At 42.7% G+C, this 24865-nt stretch overlaps 1 protein-coding gene across 1 annotated transcript in view; it reads left to right on the plus strand.

The window, feature by feature from the left end:
• Positions 1-24865, plus strand: part of SVOP (SV2 related protein) — a 66804-nt gene that overhangs the window by 26040 nt on the left and 15899 nt on the right. The window contains exons 6-9 of the mRNA XM_077160108.1: positions 272-396; positions 17276-17339; positions 19137-19262; positions 21079-21207. Of these exons, the coding sequence (XP_077016223.1) occupies positions 272-396; positions 17276-17339; positions 19137-19262; positions 21079-21207 (444 nt within the window). The remainder of the gene's footprint in view (positions 1-271; positions 397-17275; positions 17340-19136; positions 19263-21078; positions 21208-24865) is intronic.

Below are 24865 nucleotides of genomic sequence, written 5' to 3' on the forward strand. Positions count from 1 at the left end.
AAATGACGCCTTTTGCATGCAAATAAATTTGTTTGTTGCCTTTCTTGAAAGCTAAGCTGGCAGCCTGGGCCCACAATCCATCATGGTAACTTTTGGCCAGAGCTGAGTCGAGGTGGAAAATACAGGGCGCATTCTCCCCCATTCGTCCCACCTGCCCCAGGTGCACGGTTTTGCTCAACACTCCCTGGGGGTTGGCACTGCCTTGCAGAGAACCCCTGGCTTACCCTTGTCCATGTGGCTTACCCTTGACTGCAGCTCTTTTTCTCCACAGGGCCTGAAGATAAGCGTGCTCTGGACTCTATACTATGGGATCCTCAGTGCTTTCGCCCCTATATACAGCTGGATCTTAGGGCTCCGAGGCCTGGTGGGTTTTGGGATCGGAGGAGTTCCCCAGTCGTAAGTAAATACCCAACTGGCCATCTGGCCAGGATGCCAGTCAACTCTGTCTGTTCCCAGCCTCAGGGTTGGCAGAAATGTTTACATGGTGGCTTCTGCTATCTGGGAGCTATGATCCAGCATGAGATATCCTCATTATCAATAGCCGGAAGGTTGTTAAAAAACAATACACATCACAGCAAGCCCAGGAGTTTTGTAGTATTGCAATCCCCATTTTACGGTGGAAGAAACTGCGACACTGGGTGACATCCTCTACCCAAGTCCCTGGTGCCTTAAGTGGAACCGAGAATCTGTGTTGGTCCGCCTGCAGCACCCACATACTTTTAACCACCATTGGGGCTTCCTCTTGCTCCCTTCCTGCCTCAGCAAAAGGCAGAGAGAGGAGCTAACCACCAGAGAGTTGTTTTTGTTTGTGAAAGCATTCAGAGCTGTAGGAAGAAGGCAGTTTCTCCCAGTTGGGTGGCGAAGACTTCCCAAGTGGGTGGCATCTGTGCTGGCTCCTAAAGCAGGGGTTGGCAAACTACGGCCCACGGGCCAAATACAACCTGCTGCCTGTTTTTGTAAATAAAGTTTTTTTGGCACACAACCACGCCCATTTGTTTACAGAGTGTATCTGGCTGCTTTTTTTCACTATGACAGAGTTGGGTAGTCTCCGCAGAGAATGTGTGGCTCCAAAGCCTAAAATATTTACTATCTGGCCCATCATAGAAAAAGTCTGTTGGATGCATGGATGGTTCGGTGGTAGAATGCTCGCCTTCCATGTGGGAGGCCTGGGTTCGATTCCTGGACCATGCACCCCAAAAAAGAAAAAGCCTGTTGACTTCTGCCCCAAACGTGGATATTCGCTAATATTTATCGTGTTGAGTGTCCGGTGATGTTCTAAACAGTTTACCTAGATTATCACGTTTAATCCCCCTAACTCCCCTGTGAGGTAAGGTCTATTATTAACCCCATTTTATAGATAAATGGAGGCATAGAGAGGTGGAGTAACTCACCGCAGGTGACAAAGACAGGAAGTGACAGAGCTGTAATCTGCCCTCAGGCATTTTAACTACAGAGCCTGGGCTCTAACCATTGCTTTTTATTTTTCCCCCAATATGTATTTATTAACTTTTTCCTTCACTGAAGAAATACTTATTGATTACTTAAAATGTGTTTACTATGGTTTCATAATGATTTTTTTGCAATTTTATTGAGATATGTTCACGTGCCATATAATCATCCAAAGTGTGCAATCGGTGGCTCACAATATCATCACATAGTTGTGCTTTCATCATCACAATCAATTTTGGAACATTTTCATTACCCCCAAAAAATAAAATAAAAAAGAACACTCACAACATCCCATTCCCATATCCCCCTTCTCTATTATTTATGTATTTTTTTTTGTCTTTATTTTCTTACTCATCTGCCCATACCCTGGATTAAGGGGGGGATCAGTCCCAAATTTTCACAATCACATGTTCATACCATAAAAACTACACAGTTATACAATCATCTTCAAGAATCAAGGCTACTAGACTATAGTTCAACAGTTTCAGTTATTTCCTTCTAGCTATTCTAACACCCTGGAAAATAAAAAGGAATATCTATAAATCCATAAGAATAATCTCCAGAATGACCTCTCGGATCTATCTAGATCTCTCTCAGCCATTGAAATTTTATTTTGTTTCATTTCTCTTCCCCCTTTCGGTCAAGAAGGCTTTCTCAACCCCACAATGCCAGGGCCAGGCTCATCCCTAAGAGTCACGTCCCATGTGGGGGCAGGGGAGGGCAGTGAGTTTATTTGCAGAAAAGTTGGCTTAGAAAAAGCCCCAGCCATTGCATTTTCCTGCCTTGCTGTAAAGAATTTGCAAAGATGCAGAAGAGGGTTTCGGGAAGTGAAAGGATATTTCACAGGAGGGAACTGCAAGAGAAGAGGAGGCACTAAATAAGTTCAGGAAGATGCAGTGTCTGGTTCGGTTAGATTGTAGAGCTGATTTAGGTGAGAATTGAAAGCTGATGATAGACAGGAAGTCTGAGGCAAGCTTGTTAAGGACCTTGAATGCCAGGCAAAAGGGACTGTCTGTAAGTAGTGGGGAGCCTCTGAGTGTTCTTGAGCAAAGAAGGTATTTTAGAAGTATCAATCTGGCCATGACAGGCAGGAACCAATTGCAATAGGTTCCTGCCTATTGCAATAATTTATGGAATGTTGCAAGAGGAACATTCCATAAATGTCTAAGGAACCCTATTGCAATAATTTATGGAATGTTGCAAGAGGACTGGGTTGATCCCTTCTAGCTTATTCATTCTTTCAACGAACATTTATTGAGCACCTACTATAGCTAGCCCAGACCCATGGTAAATGATGGGAATACATCGGTGAGCAAGACAGACAGGCTCCCTGTTGGGATCCTGGGAAACAGACTCAGATTAGAGATTTGTGTGCAGGTGGTTATTGGGATCCACCCCTGTAAGGGAGTAAGTAAAATAGGATGGGGCAGAGAGAGAAATGAGCTGTTATACAACTGAAACAAAGAACTCAGATGATCCCAGGGGTGTTCAGAAGCTGTGATGGCCTTTCAGAGTTGTTCCAAATTAAGGCCAAAAAAACATCACTCTTTGCATATGAGTTGCCCTCGGGGAGAAAGCATGACCTTGAGGGAGGAAATTCCCTTTGGCTGGTGCACTTCCAGGGAGGGACCCAGCACTCCTGGGAGCCAGAGAATCAGTGCCTGAGTCCTGAAGGATGAACTCTGCAAGAGCATCACAGCCCCTGTGGCAGTCCACCCCTTGCACTTCTGGATCCCCTTATTTCCTGCGATAAGTTCACCCCATCTGGGAACAGCTCCTCCAGGGTGCTGCTTGGTCTTTTTCCCCGGGAAAACTTATTAACTGGTGACACAAACTTCTGCCCCTGCTATTACCAGCTGATCTCGGAACTGTAACAGATGCTTCTTATCTCCCTCCTGACTACCCACTCTAGAGTACCCTCACCTTTGGCTAGCACTTCTGCTGCTCTAGGTTGTTTACCTGTTGGGATGACCAGACTCCATTCCTGAGGTGTCCTAGTCTCTGGCCACTGTGACCTTCTCAGGCCATAACTGCTGCACTTGTCCCTTTAACACCAACAGTGGTTGGGGGCCCACCAAGGGTTGCCCAGTGGATCACCTGGGTGCCCCCAAACTCGAACACGAACCCTACCTCTTCCCAATCATCAAGGTCAATAACCTCTGACAGTGGATGACTCTCGTCTACTCATTTCTTGACACAAGGAGCCTAAAGTTCTTGGCTGTGGCTTAAAGTTTGATGTGACTCTTTCCATGTCCTCTGGGAACCAAGACCTCTAGACCCACAGAGCCTAGAGCTGCAGGATGGGAAGTTCAGATTCCCCATGTGGGCCACTGGGAGAGATGGTCATGAGAACCATACCTACTTCCACCCCTTGATTATTTATTGGGAGCATAACCAACTGATTTAAGTGTGTCCTGGAGGGCAGTGCCCCATCCTCACAGCCCCCATCTCAAACCCATCCACCACAGCAGCACCTTCAGAAGGCTGCTCTATCGCTCTCTATCAGGCCAGCAGCTTTGGGATGGATTCTGTGGTCCTCTTCCCATTTCCACACCCCCTTTGCTATGTATCAGCCCCTCGGTCCCACGCGATATTTTGTGGAACCCCATACCAGAGGGTCAAATGCTCTGTCATGGTGCTGGCTGAGACCCTGTGGGCAGGAAAGGCAAATCGTCACTCAGAATATGTGCCAGTCCTGGTCTAGATGAATTCTTCGATGTAAATAACTTGCCACCAAGAGAGGAGGGACTGTTCCAACTGGGGCTTAGCGTAGGTCTCTGGTGTTGGCAGGTTGGCTCTTTGTCAGTAGAAGTAGGTAGATCAGGCTTGGTGAGTGGGGATTTGGGCATTGTAACACTACCGTCCCTGCCCTCCAAGGGTCTACACTCTAGGGAATGGGTTATTGAGCCTGTAGAGTGTTAGGATGGAGGAGACCTGAGAGAAATGTTCTGCAGTGTTGATGCTACTTCTGAAGGAGTCTGGGCAGATCATGGGCTCTGAAACCAGACTTCCTGGGTCTGAATCCTGCGTCTTTCACGTAATAGCTGTGACCTTGGGCAAATCACTTTGCCTTTCTATACCCCACTTTTCTCATCTCTAAAATGGGGATAATCATGTGCCCATCTCAGAGGGCCACTTTGAATTTTAAATGGCAATGCATGGGACACACCCAGAACAGTGCTGGTCAGAGTATTCCATGTTTGCTAGCATCTGACCTGCTAACAGCTTTAGTAAGAAGCTTGTATGCCTATATGATGAACTCAGTGTGAGATTGTGGATGAAGAGGGGGGTGTGACCACATGGTAAATCCCCAGGCTCCTCTTGTCACTTAGGGGTTGGAAAGACAGAGAGTTGTTCTCAGTTACCCTTGGTCCCTCTGCCTTAGTCATCATTGATTCCCCCAGGACTCGGCAGAGTAGGCACTTGACCTATAGTTCTGGATCTGGGATGGGTTTAAAATGCTGACGCTTGAAGCAGGGACCAATCAAAGAGCCAAGACGATTAACCTGGGCTGGCAGAGCCTTTGGGCCTACTTCCAGGAGTTCCTGCTGATGCAGCCACTGACCATTCCTGGGTCATTCACTGACTATGATAGAACTTTCCCCCCAGTGGTCAGAAGCAATGCACTCACAGAAGTACAAATTAGATTCCTTTTCCAGGGATGCTCAGGTAGATGCAGCAGAGATAGCTCCAAATAGCCACCTGGACTTTCAGTCCATGTAAAGGAAGGAAAAGAAACCGTTTCCAGAATGTTCTCAATGATTCTTGTTCAAGATGGTGGGTAGACAAACACTCTCTTCTACCTCTACTTCCTCCAAATTTCCTGGAAATGACATAAAAGTTGTAAGAAATAGAATACAATGTTGGAAAGCAGGAGAAGGATGCCATCAGCAGACCAGAAATTTTGAGAAACCTATGAAAGATTCTAAGTACATGGAATTGCAATGGTGGAGTGACTAGAGCAGAGCAAACCTCTTCCTCAAACAGAGAGACTGAAAAGGAGAAAGATGCCAGAGTCAAGTGCAGGGAGAGAGGGAAGGACCCCAGGGAAATAAAATAAAGCAGCTTTTGTGTCCCCTTCTCTCTGGGCCTGTGTTTATAGGGGCTGCAGCATTAGACCCGAAGATAAAATAAAATGGAACATCTGCCGCACGGAATCCTAGCATGGTGTTTGGTGATGAAGAGAGCAGCAAAAGGAGAAAACTAGAAATAAAAATAACCTGGGGTAAAGCTTTCCTTATACTGAGAAGGTCCCCTGCTGGCCTGCCTGCTCCCCAACCACAGCCCTCAAATGTCATTTCCCTCTGAACGCTTCTAAAGTCTTCCCATTTGTTCAATGAGCTATTACTTTGGAGCAGGCACTGGGCCATATGCTTACATTTATGACCATTTTAAAACTCCCAGAACCTTGACACATAGTATTATTTCCATTGCATTTCCATTTTATTGGTAAGAAAACTGGAACTTCAGAGAAGTAACATGCCCAAGGACACACAGCTAGCAAATGACAAAGCTGAGATTTAAACACTGCTTGACCCTCCAACCCCATGCTCTTGACAGCTCCACTATATGCCTTTTATTTGGGAGAACAAATAAAAACTATAAACAAAATCACAGAAGAAATAGATGATCACCCAAGACAGCCAGTGGTTTCCCAGCACTTTCACTCTAACCAGTTACATAAAATAGTTGTATCTTAATTATATAATGTTCTTATCTAGTTACAAAATTGGCTCCCCTAAGCTCATTATATGGAAACATTTAGCTGACAATATTTAATTAAGAGTTTCCATTAATTTAAAGTAGTTTTTCCCAATTGCACCCCCTCACCAGACCAAATGAGTAAGATTTTGCCGTATAATTTGTTTACACTGTATTGTGATAAAACATACATAGCAGAAAACCATTTTAACCATTTTTAAGTGTACAATTCCTTGACATTAAAAACACTGACAATGCTGTGTAACTTTCACCACTATTTCTGGAACATTTTCGTTACCCCAAGCTTGCACCCATGAAACAATAACTCCACGATGCTACCTCCCTTCCAGCCCCACGTAACCACTATTCTGCTTTCTGCCTTCATAAAGTTGCACTTTCTAAATACAACACATAAGTGGAATCATGCAATATTTGTCCTTTTGTGTCAAGCTTATTTCACTTAGCATTATGTTTTTAAGGTTCGTCCACATTGCAGTATCTGTTAGAATTTCATTCTCTTTTATGGCTAATATTCCATTGGTGTGTAAATCACATTTGGTTAATCCATCTATCCATTGATGGACGCTTGGGTTGCTTCCATCTTTTAGATATTTTGAACCGTGTTCCTATGAACATTGGCATATGGGTATCTGCTTGAGTCCCTGCTTGCAATTCCTTTGGGTATATATCTAGATGTAGGAGTGTTGGGTCATACGGTGTATTAGCTAGGGTTCTCTAGAGAAACAGAATCAGCAGGAGATATCTATAAATATAAAATTTATACAAGTGTCTCACGTAACCATGGGGATGTAGAGTCCAAGGTCTGTAGGGCAGCCGCGAGCTGGCAGCTTCGATGAAGGTCTTCAGCAAACTCTCAGGAGAGGCTGGCTGGCTCAAGCAGGAAGAGTCATTGGCTCTTCTCAATCCTCCTTAAAAGCCTTCAGGTGGGGCGGGCCGCGGTGGCTCAGCGGGCAAAGTGCTTGCCTGCTATGCCGGAGGACCTCGGTTCGATTCCCGGCCCCAGCCCATGTAACAAAAACGGAGAAACAGAATACAATAAAAACAAGAAAATGTTTAAAGATGTTTCCCTTTCTTCCTTCCTTCCTTCCTTCCTTCTCTCTGTCTTTCCTTTAAAAAAAAAAAAAAAGCCTTCAGGTGATTACATTGGCCATCACTTATTGCAGAAGACACTCCCCTTAGCTGATTGCAAATGCATCTGGGGAAGATGGCAAATGCAATCAGCTGTGGATGTCGCCCACCCGGTCATAACAACAGATAGGCCAGTGCTTGCCGAATGAGGAAACCGGGCACCACCACCTGGCCAAGTTGACACATGAACCTGACCATGACAGATGGTAATTTTATATTTACTCCTGAAGGTACTACCAAACTGTTTTCCACAGCAGCTGCATCATTTTACATTCCCACCAGCAATGCCCAAGGGTTCCAATTTCTCCACGTCTCACTAACACCCGTTGTTTCCCATTAAAATGAAATAATAGCCATCCTCATGCATGGTTAGTTTTAATTTGCATTTTCCTAATGGCTAAGGATGATGAGTGTCTTTTCATGTGTTTATTGGCCATTTGTATATTTTCTTTGGAGAAATGTCTATGCAATCCTTTGCCAATTTTTTTAATTGGGCTGTCTTTTTGCTGATGAGTTGTAGGAGTTCTGTATATATTCTGGGTATCAAACCTCTACCAGTTATATGATTTGCAACTATTTTCTTCCATTTTTTTGTGGAGATTGTCTTTTCACTTTCTTGATAATGCCCTTTTATGTCCAAAAGTTTTAAAATTTTGATGAAGTACAATTTATCTATTTTTTCTTTTGTTGCTTTTTCTTTGGGTGTAAGAACGTTGCCCAGTACAAGGTCCTGAAGCTGCCTTCCTTTTTTTTCCTTCTAAGAGTTTTGTGGTTTTAAGCTCTTTTATTTAGGTCATCAATCCATAAGTTGAGAGGTACGGGTCCAGCTTTCATTCTTTTGCATGTGGAAATCCAGTTTTCCCAGCACCATTTGCTGAAGAGACTATTCTTTCCCCCATTGAATGGACTTGGCACCCTTGTCAAAAATCACTGGCCGTAGATAGGTGGGTTTGTTTCTGGAATCTCAATCCTATCCCATTGGTCTTATGTCGGTATCACAGTTTTCATCACTGTAGCTTTGTAATAGTTTTTTTGGGGGGGGGGTACCAAATTACTTTATTTGAAGGAATGGTCCAAATAAAAGAACTTGGTGGGTGCTGATACAACTTGTAGAAAAGGTAAAGGTAATCCCAACATGCAAGCACAGGTGGGGTGACCACAGAAGACACCCTGTGACTCTGGGGAAGACGGCAAAAGGCTGAGTGCTCATCATCACTGTTTGCCAGAGTGTGCTTGTCAAAGAGATGCTCTGCCATGTCAGAATCCGGAGCCCCATCTCAAGCAAGTGGGTTACACAGTCACCCAACTCAACTCTTTGATGGGTTTCACCTGCCCGTTCAGGGACTGCATCTCAATGAAGTCACACAAAAGGGGTTCGTTTTTGTCAGTGACCAGGTTGTGCAGTTCCAGGAGTGACTGATTCACTCCTTTTTCCAAGTGTAATGCACACCCCACTACGTTCAGCCCGCTGTCCCCGTCATCTCCTTCTGGTTTCTCAATACCCTGAAGGAAGATTCGGCCACCTCCTTGGTTCTGCAGCTTCATGAGTTTCTCAGCATGTTCCCTCACCTCATGAGATCCGTGAAGAAAATATTTGGCAAAGTTATGCAAAGCCACATCATCACGGTCAAAGAAATAAGACATTGACAGGCAGACTTAAGAAGCATAGAACTCCAGCTTGATCTGGCAGATAATGGCGCCTCTGATCCCACACTTGTGAGGGAGACATGGCCGTCATGGTGGGTGGACAAGGAGAGGAGGTGGTGACTGTGCAGGGCTGGAGCTGTGGCTGAGGGCTGCTGGAGTGGCAGGCCAACAGGGTGAACACCAGTTTCATTCAAGCACCATCAAAGCAGGAAATCATGGCGAATCTCCGCAAAGATGTCTGCCCTGTAATAAGTTTTGAAATCAGAAAATGAGTCCTCCAACTTTGTTCTTTTTCAAGATGGTTTTGGCTCTTCAGGGCCCCCAGAAATTCTATATGAATTTGAGAATAGGCTTTTCCATTCCTGCAAAAAATGGCTGTTCGGATTTTGATAGGGATTGCATGAATCTGTAGATCCCTTTGGGTAGTACTGACTTCTTAATATTAAGTCTTCATCCATGAACACAGGTGTCTTGTCATTTATTTAGGTCTTCTTTAATTTCTTTCAGCCATGTTTTATAGTTTTCAGTGTACAAATTTATTCCTAGATATTTTATTCTTCTAGATACGGTTATAAATGAGATCATTTTCTTAGCTTCCTTTGCAGGTTGTTCATTACTTGAGTGTGGAAACATAATTGATTTTTGCATGTTGGTCTTGTGCTTTTACCACTTTGCTGAATTTGTTTATTAGCTCTAATAGCTGTTTTGTGGGTTCTTTGGATTATCTATGTATAGGATCATGTCATCTGCAAATAGAGATAGTTTACTTCTTTCTTTCCAATTTAGATGCCTTTTTTTTTTCTTGCCTAATTGCTCTGGCTTGGATTTCCAGTTCAATGCTGAATAGCAATGCTGATAACAGGCATTGTCTGATCTTAGGGAAAGCTTTCAGGCTTTCATCATTGAGGATGATGTTAACTATGGGCTTTTCATAAATGCCTTTTATCATATCGAAAAAGTTCTCTTCTATTCCTAGTTTTCTGGATGTTTTTATCATGAATGGATGTTGGTTTTTGTCCAGTGCTTTTTCTGTATCAATTGAGATAATTATGCTGTATGTTACACTGATTGATATTCTTATGGTGAAACAATCTTGCGTTCCTGAAATAAATTCTGCTTAGTTGTGGCATATAATCCTTTTGATATACTGTTGGACTCAGTTTGCCAGTATTTCGTGAAGGATTTTTACATCTATATTCACAAGGGATATTAGTCTGTGATTTTCTTTTCATGTGCTGTCTTTTATCTGGGTTTAGTATCAAATACTGGCCTCACAATGAGTTAGAAAGTGCTCTCTCCTCTTCAATCTTTTAAAAAGAGCTTCAGAAAGATTATGTTAATTCTTCTTTAAATATCTGGTAGAATTTGGCCATGAAACCATCTGGACTTTTCTATGTTAGGAGGTGTTGGTCACTGATTCAGTCCTGTTGAGATTTTTTTTTCATTTCTACTTATGTCAATTTAGATAATTTGTGTATTTCTAGGAATTTTTCACAGCTTAGGCTTTTTAAATGTGACATAGGAGAGAGGAGCCACATTTAGGATGTCACGTTTTTCAAAGCTTAGGTAATTTGTACGTTTCTAGGAATTAGGTTATCTCATATAGCACACAATTGTTCATTTTCGTATAATCCAATTTATTTATGGAAGGTTGTTCGTAATGTCCCCACTTTTATTTCTGATTACAGTTATTTGCATCTTCTCTTTTGTTCCTTTGTCGGTCTGGCTAAAGACTTGTCAATTTTGCTGATTTTTTCAATATAACAACTTGTGATTTTATTGATTCTATTGGTTTTCTATTCACTATTTAATTAATTTCCATTCTAATCTTTACTACTTCCTTCTTTGGGTTCAGTTTGCTCTTGTGTTTCTACTTCCTCTAAGTGTGAAATTTAGACTACTGATTTGTGATCTTTCTTCTTTTTTAGTGCAGGCATTTACTACTATAAATTTCCTTCCAAACACGGCCTTCGCTACATCCCTTAAGTTTTGCTATGTGCGTTCTCATTTTCATTCATTTTCTAAGTATTTCCTAATTTCCCTTTGATTTCTTCTTTGACACCAGACTTCCAAATTAGTTTATTCAGACAGTTCCTGCCAGCTTAGTAGTTGTTTTGGTGGAGGGACCGATTCATGGTGCTTCCTACTTCGCTATCTTCCTCCAGATGCTCCCTGTATATATTTTAAAAGCTCAACAACCAGAAGCACTTGTAACTTACTCTGAACTTTTAGTATAAATACAATTTATATAATTAATAAGAAGCCCATCCCTCTGCTTTGATCTGTGCCTTACCATGTACCTCCTTTTCTCCCTTTCTTTGTTCTTTATTTTCTTCCTTCCCCCAGAGTAAGTGTTCACATGGGTTCTTGGCAATGATTACAATAATAGCATTAATGGTGTTATAATAATAACATATATAATATCATATATATAATAACATATATATAATAATAATGTCAGCTGAGTGTTCACCAAGTGCTAGACACTACACTGAGGACTTTCGTCAAGCTACCTCACTGTCCATGCAGCAACTCCATTAGCCCCATTTTACAGATGAGAAAACTGAGGCTCAGAGGTCATAGGTGACTTGCTTCAGGCCAGAGAGCTATTAAGTGAACTGTAGGGTTAGCTTTGGCTTTGTCACAAACCACCCCAATACTTAAACGGCTTAAACCAGCAACCATTTATTCGTCTCCTGTTTCTTTAGTTCCGCAGTTCGGTGGTTCTTCTGGTCTCAGCAGGGCTCACACATGTGTCTTGAGTCAACTGGTGAGTTGGGTGGGTGCTGGCTGGTTTACCAGGGCTTGGGCTGACTCATCTCTGCTCCACATTTCTCTCACCCTCCATCAAGCAATCCTGGGGCTTGCTCACACGCCTTCTGGGCAGGGATTCAAAGAAGCAAGCACAAGCTGCAAGCTTTCTTGAGGCTTAAGCTCAGAACTGCCACAACATTTGGCTACATTCTGTTAGTCAAAGCAAGTCACAGGGCAGCCCATGTTCAAGGGTTGGGGAAATGGACTATGGATGGAGCAATCTGCAAAGTCACATAGCAGGGAACACAGTCCAGGGATGGGAGAAGTCGGGGCCACTTTTGCAAACAGTCTACCACATGGGAAAACTGGGTTCAAATCCAGGTCTGTCTGATGTCAGAAATCTTCCTGTGCTGAATAAACATTGCTAGAAGGTTTGCAAACATATGTACTCAGAGGGTCGTGGGAAATTATTAATGTCCCCTGGGCTGTCGGTACAGCTTTGGTGCTGATTCTGGGAATGGAAAACCTGTGGTTCTGAGCAAGTTCTCGTCCCTTTAAGGTTGGAGTGAAGAACCACATTTAGGATGCAAAATAATCAGACTTTCTGTCTATGAAGGAACATCAATAGGGAAATGACTTTAATTAAAGCAAGGGAGTGAAAATGACTATTTTTTCTTCATTTTGAACAACATATTTTTGTTTTGGAAAATTTAGAAAATGCAAATAAGCACCGAAACATGATAATCAGCTCTAATCACACATATCACTTCACACAAATACGCAAGCCACAGGTTGGCATTGGGGCGGGGGCTTTTTATTCCCAGTAGAGGGCGCTGTGTGCTTCAGCTGAAAGCACCCGTTATGTAATAGCAATGGAAACCTGAGTTAACTGGCAGCCTACTTGTGTTTTAGCTGCCCGTATAGATTAATACCTTAGGCAGCTGCCCAGACCTAGTCTGCCTTAAAACCTGCCTCAGAAAGTTCTTCAGATTTGTGTCTGGAATGAGCTTGTTCACATACCTGTCCTTGGCCTTGCTCTTTCCTCCAAAGACCAAGTAGAAATGCCAAATTGAGACCATGGGTCATTTCTTTCCGAGCATGCCATGCAAATGTCAAATCTCTAATCGCCAAATGCTGTAAAGGTGATTATTTGTGGTGAGACTCTATTTATGCCAGAATCAGCTGCCTCTTGGCATTACTAATTTCATTGCTCATTCTTTCGTTCTTCATATGATTGTAATTGTAACAACATTTTGGAAGGAGCTCAAACAGCTCGTTTTTATAAGGAACGGCTATAAATAATGGCTGAATATGGGACACAGTGATTATAGGAAAAGATATTTCTTGTGGCACGGGTTGCAAAATCAAGACATTGAAAACAACCTAAATATTAATCAACAGGGAGGGGATGGATAAAGAAATGATGGTAGAGCCACACTGAGGAAGTCTATGCAACTGTTAAAAATAAGGTGGGAGAGCTATGTATATTAATACAGAAAGATTTCCAAAGTGTCTTGTTGGAAACATATCCTCATATAAAGTTTCAAGTGCAGGTAGTTTGCTTGGGAGGTGACCTCAGGAGACACTGGTATGGGAGCAGGGGAAATAAGATGGAAAGAGAAGGAAGACCAAAAAAAGAGTGCATTGTCAAGTAAATTATTATTGCGGGCAACTGGCACTTAATTCCACCAAGGAACTCTGGGAGATTCTGTAGCCCACAACCCCAAATAGCTCCATCCAAGGGACAAGGGAATTGTCCTTTGTGGAGGGTTACCCTGGAGAGTTACAACTCTTTGGCACTCTGGCCTGTCACACGAGTTAGGAAAGTAAGCTTTGGTGACCAGAGGAAGTCCTCGGCCAAGAGTTGCAGGTGCTGACAGCTGGAAGTTGGGCTGACATGCTTTGAAGCGGTAAGAATGGGGGCATTTGTGTAGGTGGAACCTTGACAGTTCCACCCATATAATGCTGCATGTGTTAAGAAAAAGAAGGAAAGAGAGAGAGAGATCAGGCTCCCTTAATTAATTAATTAATTAACACAGAGAATGGGGCTGGTAGTTTGCTGGTAGTTATGGCTTTTGGGGAGGGTAATGGAAGTTGGGATCACGGGGGAAAGGAAAGGTCATTGTGTACTCTGTATGCTTATATATTGCTATGTTATTTTACAATGATAATGCTTTAACGTATTGCTTCTGTAACTTAAAAAAAAAGGATATAAAGATGGCATGCTGTAGGTTCATTAAAAGAATCTTTGATAGATAAGGACAGGAAGGCAGGAATGGCTGACCTCTTAGAATGCACTACTATGCATTTTTGCACAGTTATCAGGTTGACTTTAGTTTGATGAGGGAAAGGTAAGCATGCTTCTTCTTATTATTATTGATTTTCTAATATAATCTAAACACACTATTTGGAAAAGAGAATAAAACCTCAAAGACGTCACTCATGATAACCTCTGTAATCTTTTGCATCCTCTGTAGTCTTGGCCCCCAGTCACTCAGCTTAGTTAATGATGTTCCTAATTTCTTTTGTTTCTTTCTTTCATTTGACAAACTTAGCCCTTAAAATATTGGTCATTTAAATCTCTTCTCTACACTATATCCGTGTGTCCTGGAGGAAGGGCAGGGAGTTCACCTGCAGAGTTGGCTTAGAGAGAGAGAGAGGCCACGTCTGAGCAACAAAAAAGGTTCTCTGGGGGTGACTCTTAGGCATATTTATAAGTAGGCTTGACCTATCCTTTGCAGGAATAAGTTTCATAGGGGTGAATCCCGAGATCGAGGGCTCAGGTATTGGCAGAATTTTTCACGTTAAATTTTAAGCCTACATAAATTATCAGATTTTTTTTGTTTACAGGCTAATACTGAGATGGATATTGTTCCTTATTTTTCCATATTGAAAACACAGCAGGCTATGTTTGTTCTAAGAGACATCAAGACATTTCTATTCTTGCCGATTTGGATGGAGACTCCTGATGGGTTTTGTTGGGAGAAGTACTGACAGGAATATAAATTCTAACCATTTTTTTGGGAACAACTTTGGTAATATATATCAAAAGCTTTAAAATTATGCAAACTCTGTAGCTCAAAAATTCTGCTTATGGGAATCTATCTTTAGGAAACTATATAAAAAGCAGATAAACAGTTTGGCCTAAAGAAGTTCATTGTGGTGATGTTTATAATTGTGAAACCATCCAAACAGGGAAGTAACTGAAGGGCTGCATAATGTAGACAGACCTGGGTTAAAATTCTGCCTCTATTACTTACTAGCTGTGTGAATCTAGTCAACTAACAACTTCTCTGAGATAGATAAATATAGATATGAACACACACACGCAATGGGAATTATGGTACAAACAGTGCAGATTTGAGATGCAATAATTCATGTAAAATATCTAGAACAGTTAGTGGCACATAGAAGGTACACAATTAAAGATAGCTATTAAGGAAAGTATGGTTCACATGGGAAAAAGGATATTCCATAGGAAAGTACATTCCATATGATGGAATATAAATGTTTAAGATGATTTAAAATGGCACCAAAATGCTTATTTATTAAATCAAATGTAAAATAGGGTTCACAATTCTCTATTGATAGAAAGACCAAGACAGAGAAGAGGGGGCTTGCTAAAATACTTACACTGGGAAGTGAGACTAGATGACATTTACTGTCTCTTCATTCTTTTCTGTAAGTAGACTGTCTAGAGACCCAGCCTTCCCTCCGAGGCTCCTGAGAATTCTTTCTTCTCTGGACAGAGGTCCCTTTCCATTAGAATGTTCAGAAAGACTTTTACTGGTGATAGAACGGTTTCTAATTCTCAACGATATTGCTGAGGCCAGCTTTTAAAAAGTTAGAAACTTCAGGGAAAGGTGTCTTAGGTTTGCATTCCATAGAAATAGCCAGAGCCTACAGCAGGGATTCGTTGTAGCTGGTTTTAACATTTTTTTATTGTGAAATAGAACATATATTAAAAAAAAAGTAATAAATTTCAAAGTACATTATAACAAGTAGTTATAGAACAGATTTCAGAGTCTGGTATGGGTTACAGTTCCACAATTTTAGATTTTTCTTCTAGCTGCTCCAAGACACTAGAGATTACAAGAAATATCAGTATAATGATGTAGCAGTCATACTCATTTGTTTAATCCTATGTTCTCTGTTACAACTCCTTCTTCTCCTTTGATCTTTCTCCCAGTCTTTAGGGGTACTTGGGCTATGCCCATTCTAGCTTTTTCATGTTTAGAAGGGGGGCCCATAATATAGGATAGGAGGATGGTAGGAAAGGAAGGAGTGAAGAAGGGAGGGAGGGGGAGGATGGAAGAGAAACTCTTCTTTACAGTAGAATATAAACTAACACATGTAGAAGAATTGATGGAAGTAAGAATACCATTTTGCTGCTATCTTAGTGGTAGTTGATTCAGGCCAAAGAGTCAAGCTGATGGGTAGAGGTTCTATGGGGAATAGGATATTGGCAAAATCTCTGAATATTTCCCCACAAAATAATTATCAATCCCAATGGGAAAATAATAACTTTAAAGTGGAGATATCTGTCAGCCCCAACTTGATAGGTGATAAAGATTAACATCAGTAGTGATGAGACGGTGCGTACCCCCAGTGTGATACACCGGGAAGGGTTTGCATGGTTTCCATGGCGTTCCTGCTGAGAAAGCCTGGTGGGAGCCTGGTCACCAGGAAACTGACCCGGGATGGGGAAGCGTTCTATGGGATAAAAGGCTGGAACCCTTCAAGACTATTAAAGACGTAAGTGATAGGGAAAGGCTGAGGAAATGTTCTAGATTGGATTTGCCCATAATCCACTGCTTTTCCCCTAGATTTACTGGATTGTGGGTAGGGCTCTGTCTTAGTCAGGGTACTCTAGGGAAACAGAACTAACAGATATCTGCAAATATGAGACTATATAAAAGCATCTCATGCAACCATGGGCATGCACGAGTCCAAATTCTGTAAGGCAGGCTCCAAACTGGCAACTCCAGTGAAGGTCTTTGATGAATTCTCCAGAAGAGGCTGGCTGGCTGAAGTAGAGATGAAAGTTCTCTCTTCCGACTGCTGAAGTTGTCACCTCTCGTTTAAAAGTCTTCAACTGTTTGAATTCAATCCAACTGATTGGGTTCTGTCATTGCAGAAGACTTTGCCCTCAGTTGATCACAGGTGTAATCAGCCACAGATCAATCAAATGCCTGATGATTTAAGTCTATGAAATGTCCTCGTAGTAATGGTTAGACCAGTGCTTGCTTGACCAGACGCCTGGGAACCATCACCTGGCCAAGGTGACACATGAACCCAACCATCACAGGCTCCCTGGCAGCAGTTATTGAAGTTGAGAATCATCTGGGGAGTTAATTTAAAAGGCAGATGCCAGGGTCCCACCTCTTGAGAGTCTGCTCCTGAAGGTCTGGGGTAGGGCCTGGGGATCTGCATATTTGGTCATCATCCCAGGAAATCCTGATGTAAGTTGTCCACAGACCACCCTTGGAGGAATGTTGCCCTAGAAATTCAGGAAACTGTAGCTATCTCCCACCCAGTCCTGATTTTAACCTTCCTCCTTCCTCTCTTTTCCCAGGGTGACGCTGTATGCTGAGTTCCTTCCCATGAAAGCCAGAGCTAAGTGCATTTTGCTGATTGAGGTAAGAAGGACGGTGCTCAGGGCCTCTAACAATGCTCAGTCTCTAATAGGAGGTTCTTAGGTCTCTTGAGCCATGGAACAGGGAAGAAGGAGTTGAGAAAATATATAAGGCTCAGTATGCAAAGACAAATGGATCAGTTATGCCAATTCTGACCTTCCTGTTTTGCAATATAGACAAATTCTTCAACTGACAAAATATGTATATATATATTCAATCTACCATCCCTGGAAAAGGCTTGTATCTGGAAGTGGATGCTACTGTGGTCCGATTAGAGTGGACCAAACTCCAGTTCCCCAGCTCACATCATCACCGTCCATCCTGTGTTTTAAACCCAGCCTGACCCGTGTCTTGTGTGTGATCTCCATTCTTGGCCATGCCTGTGGCAGATGGGCCTGCCTTAATATGCCCTTGGTGCAGCCAGTCCCTCTTAGGCCCAATGACCCCTCTCCCATGCAGCAGGAGAATAGTTTATTTGCCTTTGTCAGACACTGTTGTCCACAGAGATGACTCTGAGTCCACTCTGAGCTCTCCAGTGACCATAACCACCCTAACAATATTAATCATATTGACCTCATTTCCCAACGGAACCACCCCGCCTGCGTCCACTCTGAGCTCATTAGGGCTGATGTCCAGCTGGTCCACTGTTTAAATATTGAAATGCATCTGTGCCAACTGACCATGACCTCTGCCTGCCCCCTCATTGCCTGGTACCCTGTCCTCTCTTAGGACTCCCTAGACCTCTCCAGGATCCAGCAACTAAAGAGTTAACTCTTGTCACAGTGATGGTGGGTTCCAGGACTCAGCCAGCATGGCTGGTGTTCATTCTGATGGCTCAGTGCCCGTGCTCTTCTGCTTGTTACTTATCTTGACTATCACCCCTGATTGATTGACTATCACCCAGAAATAGACTGTGGTTAATTTAAGCAAAAGGGAATTTGGGAAGGCTCTTGGGGACCCAAGAACTGTTGGGGAGGTTGGAGGCCCAGCCTGGGGAACGGACAATAGTTGTATGACCAGGGTCTCAGCAGGAAACAGCGCACTTAAGTCAGGATAATTTGAAGAGGGTTTAATAAAGAGATGATTTATAAAGTCTCTGCACAGGTGTCACCACCCCAAGCTTGAAATGGCAAAGGGTGAGACTAAGAAGCAGCCCAGAGAGAGAGAGAGAGAGAGAGAGAATTGCATGGTGATGGCCTCCTGATAGGAGCTGCGACTTGACTTTCCACTAAGTGAGGCAGGCAGCCTATCCATGACTATCCTACAGGGAGGAAGCCAAAGGAATCAAGTCCCAACCTCTGTCTCTTCCCTCCCTCCCACCTCCTGCAGGGCTCCCCATTGGCTGGACCCAATGGAAACCTGTTGATGCAGTCCACACAGAGAGCAAGGTAGAAAAGGGTGGAGAGTGACTCCAGAGAGACAAACAGAAGATATTCAGCCCCACAGGGGAAAGACAGTTCTGACAAAGGCTGCCGGGGAACTACTGGGAAAGGGAGATGTCAGTAGACAAAAACCAAGGTATCCACTACCATGTTGAGCTCACACAATAGCGATCACGTTGACCTCCTTGAGCAGAGCTACCGTGTTGCCCACCTCCAGAGGGCCCCATGCAAATAATCTGCAGTATCGATGGTTCCCCTGGGAGATGGACAACAAGGCAGCCCTGGTGTAACCACATGGACTACGAGAAAAGTTGTGGCCATTCTGACCTTGCTGATCCCATGTCTCCAATGACCCCATACCTGAGCTAACCACGTTGGCTGTGCTGCCCCCACCTCTGACCCCAACTCTCCATGCCAGGTCTTCTGGGCCATCGGGACGGTGTTCGAGGTCCTCTTGGCTGTGTTCGTGATGCCCAGCATGGGCTGGCGTTGGCTGCTCATCCTCTCGGCTGTCCCGCTCCTCCTCTTTGCCGTCCTGTGTTTTGTAGGTATCCTTTGACAGTCCTCAGCCCTTGCTGCCTGGCTCCCTGCTGGTTCACTATGTCTGGGGGAGGCGGGAGTGGAAGAAAGCACCAAAGTCACCTTTTAAGGTTATTGTTTTTTAAATCAGGAAATAAGATAAGGGAGCAGGACTTGGGGTAAGCCCAGGAGCAGGACTTGGGGTAAGCCCAGTGTCCTCCAGACTGACGCTGCTGGGATGCTCTCCAGGCATATAGCTGGCTATGGGGGTGCCTTGGTCCTACTTGATCCAATGGGACTAAGTTGAAAGTGACAGAAACCCAGTTCAAACTAGCTTTAGAAAAAGAGAGGGAAAGACACATTGCAGAGAATTAAATGTCTGGCTTCAGGCATGGCTGGGTCCAGGAGCTCAAATTATCCCTCCTTCTGGTTCTTTGTAAACCATACACTCCTCAGTGAAATCACACCATACAACTACCACTCATGGTATGAATGAAATATATGAAACACTTTTCAGCCAGTGAGGTCCCAAAATAAGCTGGTGCATAGGTGGGTCTCATCTACGGTAAATACTACAATAATTCTTCATAGTAACAATAGCTTTGAATATTAATTAATGAGCCTAACTATGTGGCAGGCTCTGTGCTAGGCTCTTTACATGCATTATCACATTTATTCCTTCCAATAACCACATGAGATAGGACTATGACTATCCCTTATATTAGTTAGAATGACACCAGCTGCTGCAACAAATAAATCTGACAAATTCAATAGCTGAACACAGTAGGAGTTTACTTCTCATTCATATAACAGTCCAGCATGGGTTGGCAAGTGTGATTCCAGACCCAGGTTCCTTCCAGTTTGTGGCTCTACCATCCTTTAAGGCTTTGGAATTTTCTACATTCAGATACAGACTGGTGAAGGGCAGGTAGAGGCACCATATTCAGTTCTTAGATACCTTTGCCAGGAATATGCTGCTCAAATGCCATTGGTGGGAGCAAGTGGCCTGCCTTTCCTAGCTGCAAGGGGAACTGGGAAATGTAGTCCCTGACTGGGCAGCCACTTCCAAGTCCCAGGACACTTCTACACTAAAGAACGGGAAGCTAGGAATCTGGTGGACATCTATGCTACATCCCTATTTTACTAATGAGGAAACTGAAGCCCAGAGAGACTGATTGACTTACCCAAGGGCACACAGCAAATAAGCAATAGAACTATAATTTGAACCAGATCTGATTTTGAATCTCGTGCTCTTTCTACCACTAAGCCTGCTGTTTCACAGATGGCTCTTGCTTCATTTTTATAAGAATGTATTTATCTGGTCCCTTGGGAGTTTGGACTCGATTAGGCCTGATTTCTTGGACCCAGTTTGCAACATGATGCTGAACACCGGAGGGGGCAGTGGTGGGGGATAGTTTCTTGAGAGGTGGGGGTGAGGTTTCTACTGATGGTGGGAAAGACAGTCAATTTAAATCAGCTCTCTCCTGGAACTCTGAGAGTAACACCAAATAGCACCAACAGCAAGGATAACTGCCACAGCTTAACCCATGCCAGACACAGGGCTAAGCCGCTTTTTATCTTTTCACCAATCCCAAGAGATAGGATCTATTATTATCCCCATTTTGTGGATAAGGAAACTGAAGCACAAAGAAGTCTAGTAATTTCTCAAGGTCACACAATCAATATAATAAAGGATAGAGCCAGGAGTTGAAGCCAGGCCTCTAGCTCCAGAGCCCCCACCGCCCTTAAGGACTCCGCACCCAGATGCGAATGCATGGCTGGGAGTGAATGCTCAGTCCGCCCCTAACTGGCCACGTCTGGGTCTCCTGTCGCCCCTACAGTGGCTGCCGGAGAGTGCAAGGTACGATGTGCTGTCCGGGAACCAGGAAAAGGCCCTTGCCACCTTAAAAAGGATAGCCACGGAAAACGGAGCCCCCATGCCGCTGGGGAAGCTCATCATCTCCAGACAGGTCAGTGACTGGCAGACTCTGAGCACTGAGAGTCTGCGAGCACGCGTGGCGCGTGCGCGTCTGTGCGCCTGCGGGAGAGCACGCGTACCCAGGGCAGGGCGAGAGCGTCCGGGGTACACGGGCTGTGTGTGTGTACATGACGTGGGAGGGGGCGTGCGATGAATCTGGCAACTCCAGTCTGTGTGTTTTCACTGCCCAGTCCTCAAAGCATCGACCCGCGAATTTATCCAGCGATTCAAGAAACGTAATGTCCATTAAGCGATCCTGTAACTACTGCTTGGGTTTCAACTTTCAGCACCGATGCAGTCTAACTAGTAAATGCGATTGATCTGCAAAAATCGTGCAATAAAATCATTTTAGAAAGCAAGGCCATGAGCTCTGATCCACGGGGCGCGCACCCTGTGTACACGCAGCTGCTGATGTTATGCCACTCCCCTCCTAATACAATCAAGGAATCCACCGCAGTGAAAAATTGTCAACTCCCACTTCAAAAGGGATACAGATTTTAGGCCTTAGTCCTTACCCTCAGGGATCATCCAAGCAAATTGGAGAAATGTGACAAATAGCTTTAAGCAGTACAAGGAAATTATGGTGTTTTTTGTTTTTTTTTTTTTACAAAGGATGTCAGATGAAAAATCATCCAAATTGATAAAAACACCCCCAATAATCCATTTCGCAAAAATTAATCGGAGCAGTTTTTTTTTCTTTCTTTTTTGGCATGAGCAGGCTCCGGGAATCGAACCCAGGTCTCTGGTATGGCAGGCAAGAATTCTACCACTTAGCCTCTATTCAAAGCAGTCCTTCTGGAATAGAATCATTAGTATATTTAGGGAGAGATTCATTAAAATGTTTATATAAAGAACATGTTGAAGAATAAAATCAGACATCAGATCATGTCCCTCCTCTGCTTACAATTCTCCAGTAGCTTCCCATTCTATTTAGAATCAAATCCAAACGCTGGCTTACAAAACTTTGCACAATCTGGCCCTGCTTCACCCTGTGACCTAATCTCTTACCATCACCCGACCTGCCTTCTTTCTTTTTTTACTTTTAAGTTTTTATTTATTTATTTTATTAGAGAAGTTGTAGGTTTGCAGAAAAATCATGCATAAAATACAGGGTTCCCATATACCACCCTATTAATAACACCTTGCATTAGTTTAGTACATTTGCTACAATTAATGCAAGAAATTTTTATAATGATACTATTAGCTTTAGCGCCTTGTTTACAATAGGGTTCATTGTGTTGTAGGTGCTACGTTTTTTAAACTGTTTATTCTAGTAACATATTTACAACTTAACATTTCCCTTTTGAACCACACTCACATATATAATTCAGTCGAGTTATGTTCACAATGTTGTGCTATCATCACCACACCCATTACCAAAACTTTACAATTAACCCAAGTAGAGACTCTGTGTAGTCAAAGCATTAACTGTTCCTTCCCTACTCCTACCCAGTTCCCTGGTAACCTATACTCTAGATTCTGAGTCTAAGGGTTTGTCTATTCTAACGATCTCATATCATTGAGACCATATGGTATTAGTCCTTTTGAATCAATTTCACCCAACATGGTGTCTTCAAAGTTCATGCATGTTTTTGCATGTACCAGAACTTCATTCCTTTTTGCAGCTAAACAATATTCTACTGTGTGTTTATACCACGTTTCATTTATCCTTTCATCAGTTAATGGACACTTGGGTTGCTTCGTCTGTTGACTTGCCTTCTTTCTGCTCCTCAAGCATACTAAGCGCATTCATGCTTTAGGGCCTTTGCATTTAGTGCTTCTCTCTCCTAGGAATGCTTTTCCCCTGATCTTCTTTTCATTGTTATTATTCCAATATTTTATTCTCCAAACAACCCTAAAATATCTATGGATATTTTTTCCATCATGGTATCCAATTCAAACACAACTGCAGAACTGCTAAGTGAATACTGAGGGTGTAAGTCAGCTGAGGGGGAAAAACATGGAAAATATCGTGTGATCCAAAAGCAAAATAGCAGCGGGCAAGGCCAGCTAGGAAGGGCCCATGGTCAATGCGGCCGGGGCAGCAAGGTCCACAGGGAGAGAGCCCAGTGATTGCACACGGGAGGCTCCAAGGAGGTGGTGACTCCTGAGACAAGAAAAAGAGGAGAGAAAGGTTTCCTGAAGCAGACCAACTCTCCAAAAGCCAGTTTTCTTAAATTATTTGCCAAATGTATCGATTTACCAAAAATTTTTTAAGGAATATTCTCTTTAAATATATTAAGTAAATATGACTGGATTCTTTCTATGTATATATCAATAGATCTATTCATCAACATATCTTTATAGAAAGATTTTTTTTTTCACATGGGTAGGCTCTGGGAATTGAACCCGGGTCTCCGGCATGGCAGGCAAGAATTCTGCCCCTGAGCCACCATTGCACCATCCTATATAAAGATTTTAGTGAATTTCTTCCTATATTAATGTGCTGGTTTGAAACTGTTATATACCCCAGAAAAGCCATGCTTTTCTAATCCAATCTTGCAGGTGCAGACCTATTGTGGGTGGGACCTTTTGATTAGGTTGTTTCCATGGAGATGTGACCCCACCCATTCAAGGTGGGTCTTAATCGGCTTACTGGAGCCCTTTAAGAGGGAAGCATTTTGGAGAAAGCTCAGACATTGATGCTTAGAGAAGCTGAGAGAGGCGTTTGAAACCAGAAGCTGTGCGAGAAGGAAAGGAGACATCCCCGGGTGCCTTCCCATGTTACAGAGAAACCCCAGACACCATTGGCCTTTCTTGAGTGAAGGTATCCTCTTGTCAATGCCTTAGTTTGAACATTTTCATGGCCTTTGAACTATAAATTTTTAACCCAATAAATCCCCTTTGTAAAAACCAATCCATTTCTGGTATATCACTTTCCAGCAGCATTAGAAAGCTGAAACAATTATTGATTCTATTCTAAAGAATATTCAATAAATACAGACATTCACACATATATTCAGTAAACATGCTTAATGGATACTGTCTTCTTATATAATATATTACAAAATATTCTTTTTCATGAAGATGATAATTTATAAGTAGACTGTATACCTTTATGGACTTTAGCTTTGTGGGTTTTTTTTACCTTCAGCATGCTTAAATACACAGTCTGCTGTGAAGAAAAATATGTTCATTAAATATACCTAAGGAGATTCTATTCATAGTTACTCAGTATATTTTTTAAAATATTTTTATTGTAAACCTTAACAAACATACAAACATTCTTGACATTCAAGCATTCTATACATGGTTACAGTGACTCACAATATCATCACATAGTTGTGTATTCATCACCATGATCACTTTTTTGAACATTCGCCTCTCTCCAGCAAAAGAAAGAAAAAAGAAAAACTCATACATACCATACCCCTTACCCCTCCCTCTCGTTGACCACTGATATTTCAATCTACTCCATTTATTTTTGTTCCCCCTTTATTTGTTTATTTTTATCCATATTTTTAACTCATCTGTCCCTTCCATAGATAAAAAGAACTAGAATATATTTTTAAAATAACAGTGTAAAGCAAAGCTTTGATATGTTAGTCATTTCTATAAAATCAGCAAATAGGTTACTTAAGCTCCTCAGTCTTTTTGGCTTATCAGCCTTTGGTAAATGAATTTTGAGTACATTTCCCTTTTGTTTGCTG

The sequence above is a fragment of the Tamandua tetradactyla genome, chromosome 5 (genome assembly GCF_023851605.1).
Source record: "Tamandua tetradactyla isolate mTamTet1 chromosome 5, mTamTet1.pri, whole genome shotgun sequence".
Lineage (NCBI taxonomy): Eukaryota > Metazoa > Chordata > Mammalia > Pilosa > Myrmecophagidae > Tamandua > Tamandua tetradactyla.